Genomic DNA, 23,361 nt, shown 5'->3' on the forward strand with positions numbered 1-23,361 from the left:
GGTTACTCAAATTTAACATGTCCCAAATAAAACTTCTTATCTTCACCCAAAAAACTAGTTCTTCCACTGTTGTTTTCATAGCTATCCAATATACTTTAAAGAAGTATATTGTTTTCATAGCTATCCAGTTTCCCAAGCCAGTTATCCTCCACTTTTCTCTCTCCTTCAGCCTCCAAACAAACTATTATTTTTTTTGTTTGTTTTAAATCTGAACCCGAGGACACGTTTATTGATTTTAGAGAGAGGGAGAGAAAGAGAGAGAACTATTGACTGGCTGCCTTATGCCTGACCGGGGACTGAACTGCAACTTCGGCATGTGCCCTGGCCAGGAAAATTTATGGGATGACGCCCCAACTGAGTCACACTGGCCAGGGCTTCAAACTGATCATTTAGACCTGCTGCTTCTATGTCCTTAGTATTTTTCAGTTTCATACTGTCTTATCTAGTGTCACTATCCTTATGGTGTCACAACAGCCTTCTAACTGCTTTTTCTTGAACTCCTACATTCCCTCTGCCACTCTACACTTTCTAAGACAGCGCACTCTCATTTAAAACACTTTCTCACTTAAAGCACTTTAAAGCCTGAGTGGCTCCCCAGGCCTGAAACTTTTTATTTTATATTTTTATTGATTGATATTTTGAGAGAGAGAGAGGGAGAGATAAACATCAATTTGAGAGTGAAACACCGATCGGCTCCCTCCCTCCCCCCGCATCTTCCCCAATGCAACCTGGGCATGTGCCTTGACCAGGAATCGAACGGGACAACCCTTCAGTACAAAGGTAATACTCAACCAACTGAGCCACACCTGCCAGGGCTCCAGGCCTAAAACTTTTTGTTTTTTAAATATATTTTATTGATTTTTTACAGAGAGAAAGGGAGAGGGATAGAGAGTTAGAAACATCGATGAGAGAGAAACATCGATCAGCTGCCTCCTGCACACCTCCTACTGGGGATGTGCCTACAACCAAGGTACATGCCCTTGACCGGAATCGAACCTGGGACCCTTGAGTCCGCAGGCTGATGCTCTATCCACTAAGCCAAACCGGTTAGGGCCAGGCCTAAAACTTTTAACAGTACATACCCTTCAGTAAAAATGTGAGTCTATATCCTCAATGTATGACTATTCATTGATGTATGTAATGTATATTATAAAACATATACAGAATTCAAGAAAGAATGAGATAAAGATGAAATACAAAAACATACCTCTGATGAACTCATACTATCATTAGCTACTATATGTCTCAAAGTACAATCCTATCTAATAAAGAGGGAATATGCTAATTGACCCTCACCCTGTCGCAAAGATGGCGGCACCCACAGCCAATAAAGAGGGGATATGCTAATTGACTGTCATGCCCTCAAAGATGGTGGCGCTCACAGCCACAAGATGGCGACGCCAAGTCTCCTCAGCCCCACTGGGGAGGCAGGTGCGCAGAAAGGCCGGGCCTGCCCCTAGGCAGGCCTGGCTGCTTCATGCACCTGCCTCCAGAGTCCCTCATCCCCTCAGCCCCCCAGCCGCCCAGGGCCAGCCCGAGGCACAGGCAAACCTTGGATGGCAGCTGCCCAGCCGCCCAGGGCTGCCCGAGGCTCAGGTAACCAGGGCTGACTGAGGCTTGCGCTGCCAGCAGTGGCCATAGCAGAGGTGTGAAGGGGCATTGCCTTCCCCGATTGCCAGGTAGCCTCCTGCCCCTGAGGGCTCCCGACTGTGAGAGGGGGCAGGCTGGGCTGAAGGACCACCCCCCCCCTCCAGTGCATGAATTTTCATGCACCGGGCCTCTAGTATTAATGATAATGTATTAATCCACATTTCACATAGTCTATTTGGCAAATTCATTTTTTAGGCTGACTTCTTGACAGATATGATTACCTTCAAATGTGACAAAGAGCTCCTACAGGAGAAATGTCAGCTGTACCGCTTTGTTATTGTTTGTTGTGTTGGAATTACCTTCAATCCATGGTTTCTTTGTACAAATATTTAAGCCACTTGTTCACTGTGTGAAGATTTAGTTAAAAGCAGATAATATAAAGTAAATCCACTCAATCAGACTCAAGTAAACTGCAATATGATAATAGCAGACAAATTAGTAAGGTCACCACGATCAGTTCCTCTGCTTTGTGAAAGCTTCCACTCTTCTCAAGACATCACTTGTATGCTGAATGTGTAATAGCACGGTCTTATAAGACTGAGTGAGAGAATGAACCAGTGTCATCTACACATTAAATATTAATAAAGCCTAAAACCTTTTTCAGTTTGAGAAGTAAATATAGGGTGGGGCAAAAGTAGGTTTACAGTTGTTTGTATGGAAATTTAAAAATAATATAAGAATAAACTGTTTCGAACACTCACAACTATAAACCTACTTTTGCCCCACCCTATATACACCCCACGTAGAGACCACTGCTTGGCACTGCATACAAGGCCCTTGGTGATTTGGCTTCTGCCCATCTTTCCAGCCCGCTCTCCAGGTACACACTTACCATATACTTTACCATGCTTTACTTCTCTCAACACACTAGATACTATCACTTTCTTAGCTTTGACATGCTGTCTCCTTTGAGCTTCTACCTCTGCTTCCAGGGCATCATGTTCTCACCTCTTTTAAAGCACTTATCACAACCTGCTGTAACTGTTTCCTTACTAGCCTAAAGGGCAGGGATTACTCCCAATTTGGAATTCCCAGCATTTACCATAGCACCTTGTTTGCAATAGGTACTTAATAAAATAAATGTTGACTGACAGAATGAAAAAGGTCCAAATTCCTCTGGCTGGCTTTCAGGCCTTGCATAATCTGGCTCCAATTTATCTACCCAGCTTTATTTTCTTTCCCCAAGTCCATTCCTATTCTCACTTCCTATCATATGCCATGCTCATTTTGGTTTTTGCTCAAATTAGCCCCTCAACTAGACTGCCTTCCATATAGAGTAGCAACCTGCCCTGCAGGTCTCAGATCAAACTATCCTTTCCCCATGAAGTCATACTCAACTCTCCTATCTTCCAACTTATCAGTCTCTTCAGAGAACTCTTGAAGAATGAGTACTACACATTTTAGCAGTTGCTCTCTATGTGGCATTTTTCTCTCCCCCATGTCAGTCTAAGTTTTGGATGCCAGAGACCACCTTCAACTTCTTGAGCACACTGTTTTCTTAAGGACACACTGCAACATGATGATGCACAGGAGGTGCTAAAGATCTGACTGACTGACTGTAGGCAGCACCGTACAAGGGAGAAAGCACTGCACTGGGTTTCAGTCCAAGTTCCACCACTAATTAGGTGACCTTAAACATGCCACTGTAACCTCTCTGGGTCATTGATTTCTCATCTGGAAGATGAGACTGTACAACTTTTTAAATTCCAGGTAAGATTTTTCCTCTTGTCCAAAGGAAACATTAAAATTTTTCCTTTAAAAACCAAGAGAAATTCTGATACCTTTGGTAACTCACCTAACTTTAATGAACGTCAGTGTAATCCTCTGTAAAACAAAGATAAAACAGCCCGCCACTTCAAAGGACGATGTAAAGGTCAGAGGAGAAAATGCAGATAAAAATGCACAGATAATTTTAAAATCCTCATAAAAATGCAAGGCATTTTGGTGGAAATGTAAGCAAGTGACATTACTGTCGTTCTGTTAGGATAGTGTGGTAACCTAGCTAAGGAAAGTGATTGATTCTTTGAATGACCACTGTTGTATAGCCACTGGGTGTACTCATATCTTATCTACAAGTACAAAGACACACATTTGAGCACAAAGTAAAGTAACTTTTATCCCGGAAGGATTACACAACACAAACTATATAGGTTGAAGTCATCAGTTGAGATCTAAATTAAAGCCTGGCTATGTTTCCTAAAAGTACTCTTAGAATTTTCATAATTACTCTGAATTTGAATCAATAAACTTCTTGTATTTTGATAATAACTTAAAGGGCATATTTTAACATGAAGGAAAGTCTATAATAAATAATCTGATTACAAAGACATAGCGTCTCATACAAACACGTTCTGTCTAATCATTCAAGTGAAGCATAACGAGGCTAGTTAAACAACAACAACAAAAATGCAGAAATACAGATGTTCTGACACTTTAGTTGTTCTTTAAGAGACAGATTAAAGAATATACAGGCAAAACCTCAATGAAAATGTAAAATGTTTTTCCTAGGAAACTCTCAACTTGTCCAACATACAAAGAAAGTGGCAGTGTAGGAATCGAAGCTAGCTTAATTTAGCAGCGTAATAATGTCAGCATTATTTGTTACATGTCCCCTAACATATACAACAAGCCATATTATATATGACACTCAAAATCTCAAACCATTCTAGATACAAAAATTATTTTCAATTTTGAAGTTAACTTTCATGCCAATCTACTTCCTCTACACACTTAACCATTTTCTTTTCAGTATATTCGATAGCAATACTTTAAGAACCATATTTAGGCAATAAAAGATGATTTCCCAACAATATTCCAATGAGACTTTAAAAATATTGATATTTTCTCAAATATCAAACCCTAAACTGGACATTTTATACTGTCTTCCCTAACCTTATCTGGAACACTTTTTGATGTATAGTCTAGTTCATGTTCATTTAACCAATTTTATGGCCCTAAAAGCTTCATCTAGAAGCTTTCTGGATAAATCCTATTTCTAGCATACAGGATACAGTAAATTCAACATACAATATCCGATAGGTAAGTAGTCACCCTTTATGCTTCCGATCTGTATTATCTCTGCATATCTTAATATCAATGCCAACAAACACTAGCCAAAACTACAAACACAGTGTTAAGTTAATAGCAAGTGTTAAGGTTCTGAGTAGTTAGTGTGAAGAGGAAAAGTCAGAGGTAGGAAAAACTAAATGCAAAATTTAAGGATAAAAACTTGGTCTAGACCAGAGATGATAGAAAAACAGGAAGACAAGATTAGAAAAAAGGTGTTTGCGTCCAAGAAATGCAAACTCATTCTTAATCTGTTCAACCTAAAATAATTCTTATCAAGTAAAATGGAGCCTTTTAGCAATGTGTTATCCTGGCTATTCTGAGAATGTCTTTGTTAACTCAAGGCACATCTTCATGGCCAGGTCCTACTTTTCTCATTCACACTGTGTGTGTGTGTGTGTGGTTTTGTTATTGTTGTTGCTGTTTACTGCTATATGCCAGTACCTAAAAAGTACCCAGCACATAAATTGTCAAATGAATAACAACCTTTAAAGGGAGGCATTATTACTACCTTGGTTTTACAGATGAGGAAACTAAGGTTTATCGAGGTGAGTAACTAGCCTAGGGGTTAAACCACTAGCCAGAAACAAACCTGTATCTGCCTGACTACAAAGTCCTCATTTGTACTCTGCCCTCACTGGGCAGACTGCCTTCTTACTGCCTCTCACTGTGTGTCTTTACTGGTAGCAGCTTTCCCTTCCTAGGGGAAGGCTCAATTCAAGCTTCAACTTCTCCATCAACTTTTTCCTGGCCATCCTCCACCTCTGATCTCCACTATGTTCTTCTATAGATTTCTCCTTCCTTTGTGCTGTGTCCTCTTAGAGTTGTATTACTAGAGTCCTTCTTATCTCAACTTCAAACTTCCTGAGGGGCAGAAATTCGGTATCTTCAAATGCCTCTGGTAGATGGCAGAGTTGAATAAAATGTTAGATGTATGAATGAATAATCCCTACAAATCCATGAGATAAATAGGAACCCTGTAACTCATTTCCCTAACCACAGGCAGCCAGAGCCTACAGCTCTCCTTTGCTTGGGGGTGGCAAGGGCATGCCTGAAATTCCCTGCCCGTACCACAGAAGAGCATCACTGTGCTATGTCAAGGCAGCTTTTCAAGTTCTGAGACATCTAATGAGAGAACAATACAGTTCCCAAACTTTAAGAGCTAAACATAAATTCTGTCTTTTAAAAAGTGGCCTACCTGGATGGGATACCAGCTCTCAATTTTAAGTAGTTTGAATGGATCAATCAAATCACTGTTTTCAGTGATTTTTGCTTATTCTAAGTAATTTTATTTTTATATCCCTTGGCTTGAAAGCGCAATTTTATTCTTCCCTCCACTTATAAGGACAAAAAGTGCTTGTCTTTTACAAACATGGAAAAGTAAAGTAGAACCTGTGTTAGGTAAAAAGGCATTCAGTAAATGTTATTATGCCTTCTAAAAGCACATGTGGCCTATTTTAAACTAATGAAAACATTTACTAGATGATTTTCATTTAGTTGGTATGAATACCAGGTTCAAATTATATTCAAACTGAAACTGGGTTTAAAAAAAAAATGGTGTAAGGAGTTGAAATGTCTGCCCATCACCACTGAGTACTACACAAATAGTACTGCATTCAATATTTTGGCTCTAAGAATTTATAACCAAATGCTTAGCTAGGCCAATTTAAAAGCACACAGTGAAGTTTTTTTTATATACAAACCACCAATCCTCAATCTATAATTTTACTCCATTAACACTAATTTCTTTTTTTTTTTAATTGGGGTTTTAACATTTGGTTAAAAAATTATATAGGTTTCAAGTGAACAAAACTATGATACCTCATCTGTATATTGCATTGTGTGCCCACCACCCAACGTCAAATCTTCTCTGTCACCATGACCCCTTCTTCTTTGACCCCTTTTACTCTTTACTACCCCCACCCCCATGCTCCTTCCCTATGGTAACCACCATACTGTTGTCTGTGTCTATGAGTTTTTGTTTTTCTTATTTGTTGCTTTATTAACAGTAACTTCTAAGCACTGTCTAGTTACACCTACAAGTGAAATATAAGTAAGATTTATAAAGAGAATATTAATATTATAATGTGGAACACTGGAATTTCATACTTGCAAAATAATATTTTCCCAAATATTTACTAGCTATTTTGAAAAAAGTAAAAATCACTTTGCCAAGCAGGAGATATGGCTTCTCAGTTTGAGGACTGGTCCCTCCCTACCCCTTCCCTTTGTTCTTCCTCGGCCAGGGATACCCTCCTTAGTCATCTCTGCCTATGTCCGTCGCATCCTTGGAGACCAGGTTCAAGATTCAGCTCCTTGAAAAAGTCCTCCATGACTAATCCTGATTTTCACTAACTACTTCCTGACTTTACATTCCCTTGGCATTCATATATAGTTTGCACTACATAATCAATGACTTGTACATTTTGCATTTTTCTATCATTTCCTTAAGTAGAGAACAAATAGACACATCATCTTTTATATTCTCTTCTATATACGGCAGGCAATAAATGCTTCTTGACTGGCTGAACCACCAGTGAAAGAAAGCCAATGGCTCAAAAACTTTTGAAGTAACCGGCTTTTCAGATCACATTTACAATACAGATACTCTATCACCTCCAGCATGCATGAGTCCTTCAAGGAGAGGAGATTTAGTTTGCCTTTTAGTCCCATAAATTCACCACGAAAGATCCATCCAGGTTACAGACCACATATACAGGGTGTCTTCCCCCCTCCCCCCCCCCCCCGGCAAAAAAAAAAATGTATACACACTTTAACAGCTGATTGCTCAATTTTGAAAATGAAATGTATTTTAATAAACACTGCCTTTATAAATTATTCCAAGTGTGTGTATTGGGACACTCTATATACTAAATAATCCTGGCTATTCAAACGTATCTTTGCAATTTAACATTTCAGGCTTCTAAAAGCTTAAAGCCATGCAGCAGCATGCCTGTGAATGGAAGGAAGCTGGCACCAGCCTCTTGCAAAAGGGGCAAAACTCTAGTTGGCAGTGAATGTCCAAACACGTGAGCCTCCACTGTTAAACAAGGCTCATTAACCACACAAACTTGCTGTTTCAGCTTTCTGGCTTCAAGGAAGTGCTATGATCTGCTCTGGTTATTGTTGAGAGCCAATGATGGGTTAAATTCCCATAAATTAACCAGCGATTTGGTGGTTTGCCCAAGCATACCGATGGCATCCGTGTGGAGATATAAAAAAAATAATTATATATATATAAAGTATTATTTTTTTTGAACAAACCCGCCCGCCAGAGGTGAGTGAAGAAAGCGCCAGCCCGGTCCTCCTCCGGAGGCGCACGGAGACCCCCGAACTCGAGCCGTGGAAGTTCGCAGTGGCAGCTAATCGCGCAGAGGCGGGGCTCTCGAGCGCGGCTGCTTTTTACTAAATCTCAACCGACTCTTCCTCGGGACTGCGAGCCACACTTCGGCGGCTGCCCAACTTTTCCCGCAAGAAGCATCAGTTTTTCCATCCTCAAAACCCCAGCACACCGGGAGAGCCGGGCCACCGGCAGAGGGGACGGCGAGGGCTCGGAGGGGGAGGGCGCGGGCTCGCTCCGCCGAGGGCAGGGGCAGAAACAAAGTGAGCGCCGCCCGCCGCCCGCCGCCCGCCGCCCGCCGCCCGCCGCCCGCCGCCCGCCGCCCGCCGCCCGCCGCCCGCCGCCCGCCGCCCGCCGCCCGCCGCCCGCCGCCCGCCGCCCGCCGCCCGCCGCTCACCTTCCAGCAGCACCTCCTTGCCCGCGCGCTTCAGCGCCTGCACGGCCTGGTCGTGGGTGGCCTGGCGCAGGTCCGTGCCGTTCACCGACAGGATGGCGTCGCCCAGCCGCAGTGCCCGGCTCTGGTCGGCCGCCAGCCCCGGGAAGATCTTGGAGATGAGGATCGGCATCCGGTTCTCGCGGCCGCCCTTGATGCTGATGCCCAGGCCGCCCGCCTCCTGCTTCACCACCCGCACCCGGCGCACAGGCGGCGACGCGCCCGCCTCCCCCGCCGGGCCCCGCGGCGGCGCGGGCGGGCTCGGGGGGCCCAGGCCGCGGCTCGGGCTCCCGGGCAGCGAGTCGCCGGCGCCGCCGCCGTTCGGGAGGCCGTTGAAGGCGGCCGCCGCCAGCCCCAGCGCGGGCTCGGGCTCAGCCGCCGCGGCGTCCCCCGTCAGGCTCAGGCTCTCCCCGCTCAGCTCGGCGACCACCCGGACCCAGCGCTCTCTCAGCAGCAGCTCCACCAGCCCCGCTTTGGTGGCCCGCGTCCACACCGCCATAGTCTGTCCCGCTCCCGCCGCCGCAGTCGCCGCAGCTACCCTCATTCCAGTCAGGCAGCTCGGCGCTTCCCCCTTCCCGCCCGAGGGGGCGGGTCCGGCCCCTCCCCCTGCCGATTCATTATTCATGAGGCCACGCCCACCTCCCCGGAGGGGCGGGGAGACGAGCCGCTTCCGGGAGATTAAGGAGTTGCCCGGAGACCAGTCCCTCGCAGCTCACCGGACGTGGGCAGCGTGGAGCCGAGCGGCGCTCCATCTCACCTCCTCCTTCCTTTCGCCTCTGACGGACCCTCCACCCACGCCGCCAACTCCTGACCTTTACACCGTGCAATTCATCGGAGCTGCCTAGGCACGGAAAGCAAAGTCAGCTTCGAGAAGCACTTTGCAAGTCGGGGTTGCACCTTCATCCTTGCATTGATTGGTTCATTCTGTATTTGCTGAGGGCTCCGCTGGTGTGCTCTTTTTGAGGTCTGGAGATGAGCTGAAGAAATCGTACCACCGCTGAGCGCTAGCGGTCTAGTGGGGAGGAAAACTGAGACCCAACCAACCTGGTGTGATACCATGTGGTTAAGTGATAGAAAACGCCCTGAGAATAGCGTATAAGAAACATTTAGTTAGGCCTGGGGTCAACTTCACAGAGGTGACAATGGAAGTTGAATAGGTGGGGCAGAGATCATTGTGGCAAAGGTCCAGAGACAGGATTCCAAGCATGTCACTCTGCTTTGTAATCTTCTGTTTACTTGCCTGTAACGTTAAAGGGAGGTGTCTTCTTCAGCACTGCGGCCACAATTCCTAGACCTCAAAGATATTTGCAGAATGATGGTTACTTAGGAAGATGCCAGAATTTCTATGTGAACAGAGCATAGGATCAGTGGAGGCAGCGAGATATAAGTCTGAAAAGCCTCCTATAATCAAATATCAAAGAGTTTGAATTTGGGTTTGCAGATCCGACTTTCTTATCCTGGAGGCAGTGGCCTTTTGTTGGGGCAAGTGTATCGGAGCAGCTCCAGAAATTGTATGCATGTTGCAGAGCCTACAGCAGCTTTTATCCAAAGACATGGGTGATGCTATCCACCCACTTCTTCCAGTTTCATGGAATGGAAGAGCTGAGGAAGGTGAGGTCCAGAAAGCCAATGACTGGCCCAAAGTCCACAGTGAGGAAGCAGAGAAAACAGCCTCCTGGACCAGTGCTTCAGAAAACAAACCAACACACAAACCTCAGGGCACTAGCGGTCTAAAGGGGGAGGAAAACGACATACCTCAGACCTCAAAAATGAGGGCCCAGAAATCACACTGCCGAGAAAGAAAGATCTCAGCAAACACATGAAGTTGAGGTGCCCTCTTTCAGCAGTAAAAGCGAAATCCCTATGTTTTCATTGGGGGGCAGAGGCGGTTTACAGGCTGCAAGAGGGAGTGTGCACAAATTCCTGTTTAAGGGGCTGTATACCTGCTTGCTCACAAAGAACGTGTTGAAGCTCGTAATCCATGTCCATGCACCACTGTATGAATGCACATTCATGTGTTGGCAAAACTTCCAAAGAGCCTCCTATATCAGGAGTTGAAACAATAAAAATAGACTGGAAAGCACCCAGAACCCAAATGAAGAAAGAATTCAAAATGAGAAAACTATCTTACAAAAAAAAAAAAAATCATTACAGCAGAATCCACTTTGCAATTAATGGAGCAGGATTTTCAAAGCTGCAAATGTCAGCAGAAGCTCATCCCTCCAGCCCTCTCCTAAATCAACTGCAGTGAGGCCAGCTCGCTGTTCCAGCAGGTCCTGATGTGCCCAAGTGCACCTGCAGTCCCAGACATTTCTGGCTTTGCTCCAGCTGAGGCGTGAGCCCCCAGAGGTCTGAGGTACGTGAAATTTCTGCTTATTAGAGAGCACTTAGCAGTTGATTCCTTACAGTCTGAGCACTATTTTGAACACTTTTACTAATGTAATCACCCAGAGGTTGGGCACTTAAGGGCACCTTTATTAGCAAAAGGGAAGTGCTGGAAATCCTTTCACAAAGTATCAAGACCTTTTGGTCCATAGAGTTGGAGGAAGTTATAGATCTTTGAACTAAATTGTAAATGAGAGCACTTATATAAGATAGTAAGTTATATAACAAAATATTTAACCCTGGGAGGAGAGAAGGTAATGGAGACTGATATTTGGATTAGTTTTAAATATATCCATAAAAATTCCCAAACTATCAAGCTGTTTTTATAAGGTATTCCACTAGAGGCCCTGGCAGGGTAGCTCAGTTGGTTAGAGCATTGTCCTGATATGCCAAAGTTTCATGTTAATTTCCCCGCCGCCCCCTTCCCTGTCAGGACACATAAAGAATCAATCAATGAATGCATAAGTAAGTGGAACACCAAACTGATTTCTCTCTCTCTCTCTTCCTAGCTTCCTCTTTAAAAAATAAATACAAGGTATTCCATCAGAACCTAAATTAATTTTCAACAATCACATGACTACTTTCAAACTCATCTAGTCAGTCCCTCCCAATGGTGCCTTCCAAATTCCTGCCTGAGTCTATCCTTCCAACCACCACCTGCCCCTTTCAACTACCACCTACCTACCAAGTTGGATGTTGGACTGGTTATCTTATTAGCTTATTTCTCCCTTTGGCCTCCTTTGTAACAACTGAGCAGCTCTTGCTTTTGTTTCTCTGGCATCAGGCCACCTTTGTGGTAGTGACCTTCAGGCTTGCTAAGGGCTGCAAGATTCCCACCTACCAAGTTTCCTCTGTCTACACAATTCATGGGGATTTTTTTCTTTGAACAATTTTATTTCATGCTTGGCTGGTTTGCCCAAGTAGATTTAAAAATACAGGAGGGCAGGGACCACCTATAGGCTTCTTTTTATTCCCCACTATTCAAAAAATATTGCCTTGCAGAAAAGGAACTCATTAAACTGTGATTGATTGACATTCAGTGCCTCCTGGGCTGTAGTCATTTCAAATAATCCCTCTGAAGGTTATTGGTTCCTTGCAGAGTGAAAATTACCATCTAGGAGATCTCAAGTAGTCAGTGGATAATGAAATCTGAAATAAAAGGAGTACACATCTATTTCCACCACTTCCCAGGGACTGCGAGACAAGCTTAGATAATTTTCGAACAGCCATGTTATCTACTTCTAAAAAAGGAAATGGCGGAGACAATTCCTAATAACCTTTTATTCCTGTCACCTATCAATATGTAATCTCCTCTGCTCAAGCTGTTACCTCATTATTTCTCAGAACAAGGCAGAAATCTTTGCTAGTTTAAAATAAGGAGGTTGGAAGAGCTCTCAGTTCCCAAATTTCCTACAACTCTATAACTCGGGCTCAAGATTCTGTGCCCTGTCAAAACCCAATGGTCTGTTTTTTCCCTTTCCTTCACAGTATAATATAGCACGGTCATTAAGAGCACAAGGTTCAAATCATACGTGGCCACTTAGTAGCTATATGACAATGGTCAAGGGATTGAGGTCATGGGCTTCAGTTTCTTTTTTTGGAAGAATCCTCGGAGGGTGGTTGTGAGAGTTGACTGGGATGACGTACGCAAAGCGCTGAGCAGCACTGTGAGAGTTCCGTGAAAAGTACCCACTGCTGTTATTATTACCTGTTGGCCTTCAGCTGCAGCAGCAACAATAAAACCTTTGGTAGAAACTCTGGAGCGGAGAGACTATACTTTATCTAGGAATGAGTCTGCCATGATACCATTTGATTCCAGGCTTAAAGGGCAAATGGCCAGATTAATTTCGGTGACAAACAGATCTTGTATAAAGGGAGAACATATTGCCAAGAGTCCGTCAAAGGAAAGAATTAGTGGATCTGGGGCTCGTTCCAAGGTTTGAGTGTTGTGTAATTTCATAAGGAAGGAGGGCCCCAGGCAAAATTGCAGCCCTTAGCAAGCCTGAAGGTCACTACCACAAAGGCGGCCTGATGCCAGAGGAACAAAAGCAAGAGCTGCTCAATTGCTACTAAAGAGGCCAAAGGGAGAAATAAGCTTATAAGATAACCACTCTAACATCCAACTTTGAAAAATTATCCACGCATAACTCTGCCCCAGTTAGAAGACAGGGAGATCAATTGTCCTTTTCAGCGGGCTGTGCTCCTTTGCCTTCCAGGAGAAATACCCTAAAATGTGTTTTTCTCTCCTGCACAAACTTGAAGTGAAAGAGGGAAAGGTGCCTATATCCTTTAGCTGATGCAAGCACATTTAAAAATGTATCCCGCCAAGATAAATCACTGTCCATCTGAAACCCACAAAAATGGATTAACTATCTCATGCTTTATGACTATGAAAACCCACATCTGCTAACCACATTACTAATGAGAAGCAGCTGGTGACAGTTTTGTAGCTCTGTGACTTTCTTTTTAGGAAAATATTAGCAAGGACATACTAAGCAGAAGGTTAGTTTCATTGAATCCACTTAGTTATGGAAAATTACCAGCGTTTTAAAATTGACAATCATGGAAATAACATAATTTGCCATGAAATTCATATAAGGTTCCAAAATAAAAATCCCCTTTTCCCTAATATGAGTTCTGACAGAATTTCCAGTACCTCATAAGACTTGCAGTCTTATAATCAGCTTCAACTCGTTTTTAAATATATATATATTTTTATTGACTTCAGAGAAGGGAGAGAAACATCAATGATGACAAAGAATCATCTATTGGCTGCCTCCTGCACACCCTGCCCCCTACTGGGGACTGAGCCTGTAACCCAAGGCATATAGCCTGACTGGGAATCAAACTGTGACCTCCTTGTTCACAGATCAATGCTCAACCACTGAGCCATACTGGCCAAGCTCAACTCCTATTTTTCATATGCTATTGAACACCAAATCATGTTCATTGATACACATGGTATTTCTAGGCCTTTGTCCCACAGTTTTAACTCCCTCCTGAATCGGTTAATGAAATAGCCAATTGTGGGGATCTCATGGGTCCCTTTGGGAATCAGGTGCATGCTGTGGACATGCCTCAGACAAATGCAGACTTGTACAGAGTTCAGCATTCAAACTCTGGGGCTTGCAAAGCCCCTAACATCCTCCCAAGGACTCTTTTATTGTCCTAAATTGTCCCCCTCAAAACTTGTAGGTTGAAGGCCTAATGCACAGTACCTCAGAAAGTGCCTATATTTGGATAAGGGTCTTTAAAGGTAATTAAGTTAAAACGAGGTCACTAGGGTAGGCCCCAACGCAATAGACTTATGAGAGACTGGGACGCTCCTTATGAGATTAGGACACAGACACACACATAGGGAAGACCCTGTGAAGACACCAGAAGACGGCCATCTACAAGCCTAGGAGAGAGGCCTCAGAAGAAACCAGTGCTGCTAATATCTTAATCTTGGACGTCTACCCTCAAGAATTGTGAGAAAATGAATTTATTTAAGCCACCCAGTCTGTGTTATGGCAGCCCTAGCAAACTAATATAGACCCCAAGAACCTACACAACAGCCAGTCTCTTCTGTTCCTTTATGTACTTAAGTGGGCATTTTTACTGTGCTATTCCTCTGAATACCAGTGGTTCACAACTATGTTTTCCACTGAATGACAATTTTTAACCACACTTCAAGGCTCACTCCTACCAGTCTTTATTTCTCACTTTGGCTTAGGAGTACTTTACCCAAATCTACTTACTTTTCTAAGATGCTTAGCTTTCCTCTGTGGCAACTGCTCTACTCTTACTTTTTCTAGGAACCTCACCTGGTTCCAAATTACTATCAACTAGGGAAGCCGTTCCCCTGCAGGGAGGGGTGCTTCCTTGAATGAGACATGCATGCTCGCAGTCCTATGGTAGGCCCTGCGTGCCCCCTCAGCCTCATTTCCCTCCATTTCTGATACATGCTGTGTACTAACCATGTGCAACTACTGGCAGTCCCTTGGGCAGGCTATGTTCTCTCTGGCTTCAGGCTTTTGCACTGAGAATGCTCCATGGATGCGTCTTTTCTTCTCTTTCCCACCTTGCTAATGACCATCTACTTCCAAGAGTTATTAGCTTAAGGACCATCTCCTCCTACCTTCAACCCTACTGATTAAGTGCCCCTTCTCTGTGCTCATCTCTCCTATAGCATCACTGATCTACTTGTTACAACTGGGTTGTAAGCTTCTTCAGGGCTGAGGTCCTCTTGTCATCTGTTGTTGGTATGTAGCATATAGTGGGCATTCAATAAATGTAGGTTGATTATTAAATTCTTTAACTCCCCGAAGACAAAGGAATGACACAAAGCTAGGCCTTACTAGCTAGGTTTCTGCTGTTCAATACCAAGCCACTAGCCAAACATGGATATTTACATTAAAATAAAAAAAATGCAGTTCCTTCATTATGTTAACCACATTTCAAGTGCTCAACAGCCACGTGTGGCTAGTAACTATTTTATTATACACTACGGATTCAGAACATTTCCACCACCACAGACAGTCGTGCCAATCTATATCATAAAATACCTTGAAATATGAACAAAAAAGACGACACTTTAGGAACAAAGGTTATGGATATGCACAAACATCCAAAACACATAAAAAAATGAGCAAGCTCATTAGTAAATAAGCAAATGCAAAATAAAATATTATTTTTCACCCATCAGATGGGCTAACACGAAAATTTAGCACTACACTGGCAAGATGTAAGAAAATGAGTACGTTCAAACACTTGCTGGAAATACAGCCACTCCCCAGGCAACTAAAAGTGAAAGAAAATGGGCATAGTATGAGCTAGCAATTCCACTCCCAGGAATTAACCCTAGAGAAACCTCACTAGGTGGGCATTAGCAGACAAGTACTAGGTTGTTCATTACACACAAGACTAGAGCTAAATCAAGTGCTCATCCAGAGCAAGAAATGCTAAAACACCTTCCCTATTATCTATGAAATGAAAAATCTTTTGCATACCATGCCTGCTAATCATATGATTGGGTCCCTACAGCCAAGAGACAGTGGGAGAATAACCGTAAGAATGCCACCCTGGCCTCTAACAAACCATTGTGTGGCCATTGCAAACAAGCCGCCTCTTCTCCTCTTAGTCTCCACTGCCATGAATACAAAAATGAGGCCAAGAAACACATGGTTTCTTTCACAAACCTCTGCTTCCTACCCATCCCTTCCTCCAACCAGAATAGTTCCACTTTTATCTATATCATATATTGCAGTTCAGAATGAAGTTCCATTTCAAGAAAGTTTTGATGCTTAAAAAAACACCCACAATAGATGGTCTCTAACTTTTTCCCAATATTCCAGTATAATTTGCTGTAATCTCCATGGTGAAGGGTACATTAGCCATTCAGAAATCAGATTACTAACTACATGAGAAAACTGTTTTGTTGGCATTTAAAAAAGTATATATATTTTTATTGATTTCAGAGAGGAAGGGAGAGGGAGAGAGAGATAGAAACATCAATGATGACAATCATAGATCAGCTGCCTCCTGCACGCCCCCTAATGGGGATCGAGCCCACAACCTGGGCATGTGCCCTTGACTGAAATCGAACCCAGGACTCTTTAGTCCACAGGCCGATCCTCTATCCACTGAGCCAAACTAGCTAGGGAAGAGAAAACTGCTTTTGAAGCATTTGAGTCTGGTCAGCAAAAAAAAAAAAAAGCGTTTTCTAGGTATCAGATCAAAATTTTTCTGTGGAACCCAAATATGAGCTAGTCTGCAAAATGCCCGAAACAGAAACATGTTTCAGTTACACAATCCCCAAAGTAAAATCGCCCCAAAACATGTGCACTGACGTGTCCTTTTCTTTAATACTGCTTTGCCTTTCCTTCCCCAAATTCTCTAACTTGCCTCAATCAGTTTCTGCTTCATTTGCATTCAAAGTTTTCTACTTAGGAAGAATTTCAAGGCTCAAAGCTCTTACTTCCCATACCATTTATGGAAATCCAAGTCACTGGCTGGAAATGTTGCAAAGGAATGCTTTCTACTTTCAGAAGTTTTACTTCTTCACTCAGATGGTCTGTGGGCCCTCTCTGTCAGAATGACACCCTCCAAGATCCACAAGGTTTCAGAATGTTTAAGGTTAAGTAAATCAAGTCATAAACTAGCCTCCAGTTAATAAAAGAGTCTCTGAATTTATAGCTCTACAGTCAGTTAAAAGCGAGTGAGTTAATATTTAAGGCATCCTCGCCTTGCTCTGGTCACATTCAATGTAGACCAGTGACTTGAACTTTGGTTTCAACTACACAAAACACATAAATCATTTCTTAGAAAAGGCAGGATCTTCTAGTCCACTGAAAGTTTGTAACACTCCAGTCAAATGCAGACGAGGAGAATATGCCACACTAATGACATTTATTCAAGAGGAAAGTTATTTTACACAGAGAGCCTAGAAAGTTGCATCTGCTTATTTAAATCAGCCCTGATGATCACTGTACACCATCTGAACAGGCGGGGCCGAGAAGTGTGTCCATTATAAACATTGTTGTTCCCTCTTAGCAAATGAACCTGAAAGAGGCTGTCCTTTATGTTATAATGTATTGGGGCTTTCTTTATCTCTCTTATTACCTATTAATTCTCCTCCCACACCTGTACTTTAAATTCTCACCTTTATTTTTTCTTTTCCAGACTCCATCTTAGCAAAATGTTTTTTCACCAGCTTTTTTACTCATGATGTCATCAGAACTCACATACTTCTCTGCCTATACCACAGCCCTTCATGCCCCAAACAAACACACAAACAAAACCTCACATACTGGGTTTCTGCAGGCATGCAACAGAATACATCCACTGCGATGGGAAAGAAATCTATCTGCTCAGTTCAGGTTAAGTATAGTTCTTCACTTTCTCATTTAAAAGATCACATTAAAACTAGTCAGTCAACACCCACAGGAATAACAATGTCAAAGACAGTAGACAAGGACAGAAAAGGTGAAATATATGACAGGCTTTCTGATTCCCACTTTCACTCCTACTGCTTACCAAAATGCCCAATGTTTCCTGAACCTCTGAAACTGGCATATAACAAGTGAAAAGAGAGTTGACGGGACTGATACTCCAAAGCCCACTTTTTTCCTTTTAAATAAAATTAATACCTGACAATGAAAGGCCAACGGCTTCTGCTTTTCAGATGGAGCACTGCCGTTAAAATTCTTCCTTGAAACATGGGCTGATTATTGCTATTGGTAGACAGGCTATCTTTGATAAGCAAGCATAGTTCCCTGCCCTCCAGGGCAATGTTGGGCAGGCCCCCACGCTTCAGCAAGGGCTGCGGGCTGGAGGCTGGCAGACAGTGAAGGTCATCAGCACTCTAAAGCCTCAGGCATGTGTTAGGGAAGAGAGGGTAACTATCATTTTTTTTCTCCCTGAGATTAGGGTCTGAAAGCACAAACAAGACCCCGAAAAAGTTGCAGGAATTTGTAGCTACATAGAACATTATCCCAAGTACAAATACCTTGGTGTTTCCTTTTACTCTCATTCAATGCAGGGAAATTACTGCCCATTACTTTGAAAGGTAACATTTATGCCTGACTAGTGTGCTCAGTGGTTGAGCGTCACTTATGAACCAGGAGGTCCCGGTTCGATTCCTGGTCAGGGCACATGCCTGGGTTGTGGGCTTGATCCACGGTAGGGGGTGTGCAGGAGGCAGCCGATCAATGATTCTCTCTCATCATTGATGTTTCTATCTCTCTCTCCCTCTCTGATATCAGTAAAAATATATAAATGATAACATTTATAATGACTCTAATCCTAAAGAATAGCATTTTTTTATTAACATGATTTGTGAAAACAAATAGGGAAGAACAGTTCAAGGAAGGACACAGACAGTGCCCTATCTTAGGTCCCAAATTTCTTCTTTTTGATGGGTGGTGGGAGTTGAGCGATGATGTCATCCAGGGGCCGTTCTACTGCCACCAGTGTTCTTTCATCCAAAAGATCCATGAAGAGTAGAGGCTGTAGAGAGATGAGAATGATTCTAGCAGGAGGTAGGCTCCATGCACGCCCAGTCCTAAATAGAGGACCTAGAGCTAAATGGTTAGTCTAGTTCCATGGTCGGTAAACTGCAGCTCGCGAGCCACACGTGGCTCTTTGGCCCCTTGAGTGTGGCTCTTCGGCCCCTTGAGTGTGGCTCTTCCACAAAATACAACGGCCTGGGCGAGTCTATTTTGAAGAAGTGGTGTTAGAAGAAGTTTAAGTTTAAAAAATTTGGCTCTCAAAAGAAATTTCAATTGTTGTACTGTTGATATTTGGTTCTGTTGACTAATGAGTTTGCCGACCACTGGTCTAGTTCAAGACTGGAGGAATGTAAATCTCTGACAGCCCTTCCTGCCTTAGGACTCAAAATGGATGAAAAGGCTGGCAACTTTTAACTGAGTTCACTCATAAAAGATTTCAGCAAGGTTTTTCATGTTTCTTTGTACAGAAAATCTAATTTCTTAGAATCAGTATTAACTGAGGGCTTGGAGCCCAAATTCTTGACAAACGACAAGTTACAAATGCATTAAGAAGCTAATCATATTTGAATAATTCACAGACCTTCCTCCCCTTAAAAAAGAATGCATGCAGGCCCCTCAGAAAATGCTCCGGGGCCGCCATGGAACCCCATCTGAGAAGCATAAATATGGAACTTCTATGGTGGCACAAATAGCTGGAATATCATAGGCTCAATGATATCTGTTTTCTATACAGTGAAAAGCCTAGCCCAGAAAAGAAAGTTGTAATAGTCAATGACTTCCATTTGCTGTAAATTATCTTATAGAACACTAGAGGCCCGGTGCATGAAAATTCATGCACTGGAGGTGGTGGTCCCTCAGCCCAGCCTGCCCCCTCTCACAGTCCAGGAGCCCTCAGGGGCGATTGACAGCCCATCATACCTCTGCTGCTGCCACTGCCGACAGCGCAAGCCTCAGCTGGCCCTGGTTACCTGTGCCTAGGGCCGTCCCTGGGCAGCTGGGGGTGCTGAGGAGACTGGGGGACTTTGGAGGCAGGCCCGGCCTGGCCGCATGCCTGCTGCCCCGGCGGGGCTGAGGGGACTTGGCGCTGCCATATTTGAGGGCGTGACAGTCAATTACCATATTCCCTCCTTATTGGTGGTGGGCACCGTCATCTTTGCAACTGCGTGAGGGTCAATTAGCATATTCCTCTTTATTAGATAGGATTCTCCAACTAGAGGTCAAATTTAAAAGCTGACTTTAACACAAAGATCCCACCTGAGCTCCAACATTATTTCTCACTACCAATGTATTTCATTTTGGTTAAGTATGATGTGCCTCTAATCTATTAAAGCAAGAACAATGAAACAGACATAAGGGACACACATCCTCAGAAAGTTACTTGTCTCCCCAAATGAGGTCCTCTGCATGAAAAATGAAGGTGACATTTTGACAGCTTTTGGATACATTTAGATAATATCACAAGGAATCAACTGTTCAGAATATTATGCAAGATGCTTTACCTTATATCTCTTAGAAATTTTAAAGGCATGGGCTGTGCGCCTCCTGATGACATCTGATTCATTCGTGGGAGGAAGTGGATTGTACAGTAAGGTTTTGTCATTTGGAAGAGGCTAAAAAGACAAAGATACACTGTTTTAAGTCATTGTTTTTATTGGGGCTTATACAGAACAATGGACCATAGTGATTTTTCAGGCAAACACTATCTCCCAACCATCATATACATTTACTTCCTCCCTGACTCGCCTCACTTCAGGAAGAGAGCTGTAGTCACTCTTCCAGCTGTACTGTAGAGGGGGGGTGTATGAGGCAAAAAAGAGCTTGGTACTCTGCCGGCAAGATCAAAGAGCCCAGCTGGGGCTTCCGCCAGTCTTGTCAGTAACACTGAGTGACAGGAATAAACTGGCATGTGCAGGAGCTTAGCCCATGAAGGTTCTGCTTTCTACACTACCCCCAACCAGGTCACGGGCTGGCCCAGTGACTAAAGTTCTCCCCAGGAGAAACGGCAACACAACCACCTCCACTGATGTCATTGACACCTCAAGAGATGGCCTCTGGCCAAGCAAGTGATATTTCATCTCTGACTTCCTTGGGAAATAGCTCTGCCCGGAAAGAGGAAGTGATGGACTTATCACCAATGCTTGGGAAAAAATATGGGCCGATCTGGACTGAGTTACAAAGAGGCAAGCGAGTGGGAGGGGCCCTTCCTGTATCACTCAAATTGCAGAAGGCACTTGTCAGCCAGCTCTACTTCCCACACCCAGAGGACGCAGAGCCCATGAGAAGAGTTCCAGTGACACATCACCACGCACCCTCCCTTAGAGCCATCTGCTGCTTTCTCCATGTTCCTTCCACCCCCACCTTCACAGATATACAACACTGTGTGTGTTGCTTGTCATCTAAGCCCAAAGTGCATTGCAGGCATGGCCACAGATCTCATTGCTCCCAGGAAAGAAAGTGCCTGCTCAGAAAAGACATAAATTGCAGTGAATCAAAAGAGCAGCTGGCAGAGGATGGAATCTAGCACTGAAAAAAAATGTCCACCTAAATCATAGCCATGAAGAATGAAATCTTAGCTGGACTTTTTTTAAGATCTTAAGACCAACTCCTCAAGCCTGCAGATAATGTCTGAGTACATACAGCCTAGGGACATATGTGGTCCAAACCACAGTCTGTATCCCCTTTGATGAAACCACATTATTCAGCCACTCAGGGTGCAAAGGTAGAAGTGATTCAGCCAAATCAATGGTTTTCCCGAATGAGGGTCACCTTCTGAATACTGACCTAATCACTTTCCCACTTAGGTTTATGTACTCATAGGCAAAACAAAGAAGTGGTCAAATTAGCAAAAACCAGTACACAAAGGCCCACTCCTTCCCTGGTAGCCTTAAAAAATGTGGGAACAAAAACAAGGATTCTGCAAAACAAAAGGCTTCTCTCCTCCAAATAATATAGCAGGAAAACTTGATTCTGATTCTCCTTCCTCTAATTTATTGTAACTCTTGCTTTTAGAACTTGCAGTTTCTTAAGTAAAGAAGATTTGGGGAGAGCAAGGGTGAAGTGGCAAAGAACTCACCAATGACTTGTCGATGATGCAGAACATGTAGGCATCGTGGAGAAGAATGTACATTGGTCTCTTGGGATGAAAACTGATGTGGGTGATGGGAGTATCCCTTTGGAGCCAAAGGTAATGAAACCCCTGCTTCTGGATGGTCCGGCTCCACTCTGTATACTGTTTGTCTGGGATGCTATATTCAAATATCTGAGGAAGAACGTTATATGGAGGAAATGCTGCCTCGTGTCCAGAAAGACCAGAAAATATCTATATGAACCATGAATATGTCATATTCAGCCTTATGCTTTCTCACTATTCTTTTTTTAAATAAAAAAATTTAAGGTAAATTACAGACTAAATAATTAAACAGCATAGAGGTTTATAATGAAAAGTCACCCTGTAATCTTTACCTCTTCTCCCCAAGACAAAAATAGCCTGTTATTTTTCTTGTTTACATCTTCTCAGAGATATTTTATGCACACAAGACACACTATGACTCATATCAATATAGGTCACTCATACTCCTTTGAAGAGCCCCTTTGAAGAATACATAATAACCCACACACTTTTTGGATGTACCATGATTTACTTATCTAGTCTGTTTAATAGACATTTAGATTATTTCTAATCTTTGGCTACAACAAACAAGGCTGCAATGATTATCTCTGTATCAATGTCCTTCTGTACAACTGAAAGCATATTATCTATAGGAAGAACTTTTAGAATGGGAACTTCAAATCAAAGATTATGTGCATTAAAATTTTTTATAGATATTGCCAAAATGTTCTCTAAAGAAGTCATACTAATTTCTGCAATGTATGAAGTGCTGTTTCCCTATACTCTCACACCATGTGTATTATCACCTTTATTGATCTTTGCTAATCTACCAGGTACATAAACCTCTCCCACCAGTTTTAATGACTGAAGAACTTATGGGACCAACTGCCAGTAAAAGGCATCAGGTGGACATGATCATTATATGTGACAAAGAAGGTGGCTTCACTAATCTTTCAGTCTTTGATTAAGGACACAGATTTATTAAACTGAAAAGAGAATTTAATTTTTTTGGCTAGAATGTATATGAGTGTGCATGTGTGAGTGTAAAAACTACTAATTAAAGTAGCACACACCATTTGTCTGGAAGTCTACTTAAATGTGCTTCTCGGATCACATTTAAATCTTTCCAGTGAGGAAGGTATTATCATGCCCATCTTACAGATGAAGTCAGAATAATTTCAGAGTATGTTCTATAGCTCAGGTATTTTATAGATCTCCTTAAAACGACAATCTTCTTACAACTTAGTATGGAAAAAAGCAGTAGGCTAAGCACTAATTTTGGCTGGTATTAGGTACCTGATTTCCTCACCTGCAAAAGTGAAGGTTAACTATATTATGTTTTAGTCACTTTCAACTCTCAAAATCTTATTCCATCCCATATCCAGTC

At 43.0% G+C, this 23,361-nt stretch overlaps 2 protein-coding genes across 4 annotated transcripts in view; both read right to left on the reverse strand.

The window, feature by feature from the left end:
- Positions 1-9,048, reverse strand: part of SNTB2 (syntrophin beta 2) — an 82,497-nt gene extending 73,449 nt beyond the window's left edge. Inside the window, exon 1 of the mRNA XM_079799962.1 lies at positions 8,454-9,048. Within this exon, the coding sequence (XP_079656088.1) occupies positions 8,454-9,033 (580 nt within the window). The 5' untranslated portion in view covers positions 9,034-9,048. The remainder of the gene's footprint in view (positions 1-8,453) is intronic.
- An 8,943-nt stretch (positions 9,049-17,991) lies between these two features.
- Positions 17,992-23,361, reverse strand: part of UTP4 (UTP4 small subunit processome component) — a 36,791-nt gene continuing 31,421 nt past the window's right edge. For 2 of the 3 annotated variants that reach the window (XM_079800334.1, XM_079800335.1), the window contains exons 15-17: positions 21,939-22,124; positions 20,365-20,475; positions 17,993-18,863 (exon numbers count right to left, since the gene is read on the reverse strand). In XM_079800334.1, coding sequence (XP_079656460.1) covers positions 18,747-18,863; positions 20,365-20,475; positions 21,939-22,124 — 414 coding nt within the window. In that variant the 3' untranslated portion in view covers positions 17,993-18,746. Of the gene's footprint in view, positions 18,864-20,364; positions 20,476-21,938; positions 22,125-23,361 lie in introns of all 3 variants that reach the window. The other variant, XM_079800336.1, reaches the window with a different exon arrangement.

Source organism: Cnephaeus nilssonii (genome assembly GCF_951640355.1).
Source record: "Cnephaeus nilssonii genome assembly, chromosome: 20".
In the NCBI taxonomy this organism is placed as follows: Eukaryota; Metazoa; Chordata; class Mammalia; order Chiroptera; family Vespertilionidae; genus Cnephaeus; species Cnephaeus nilssonii.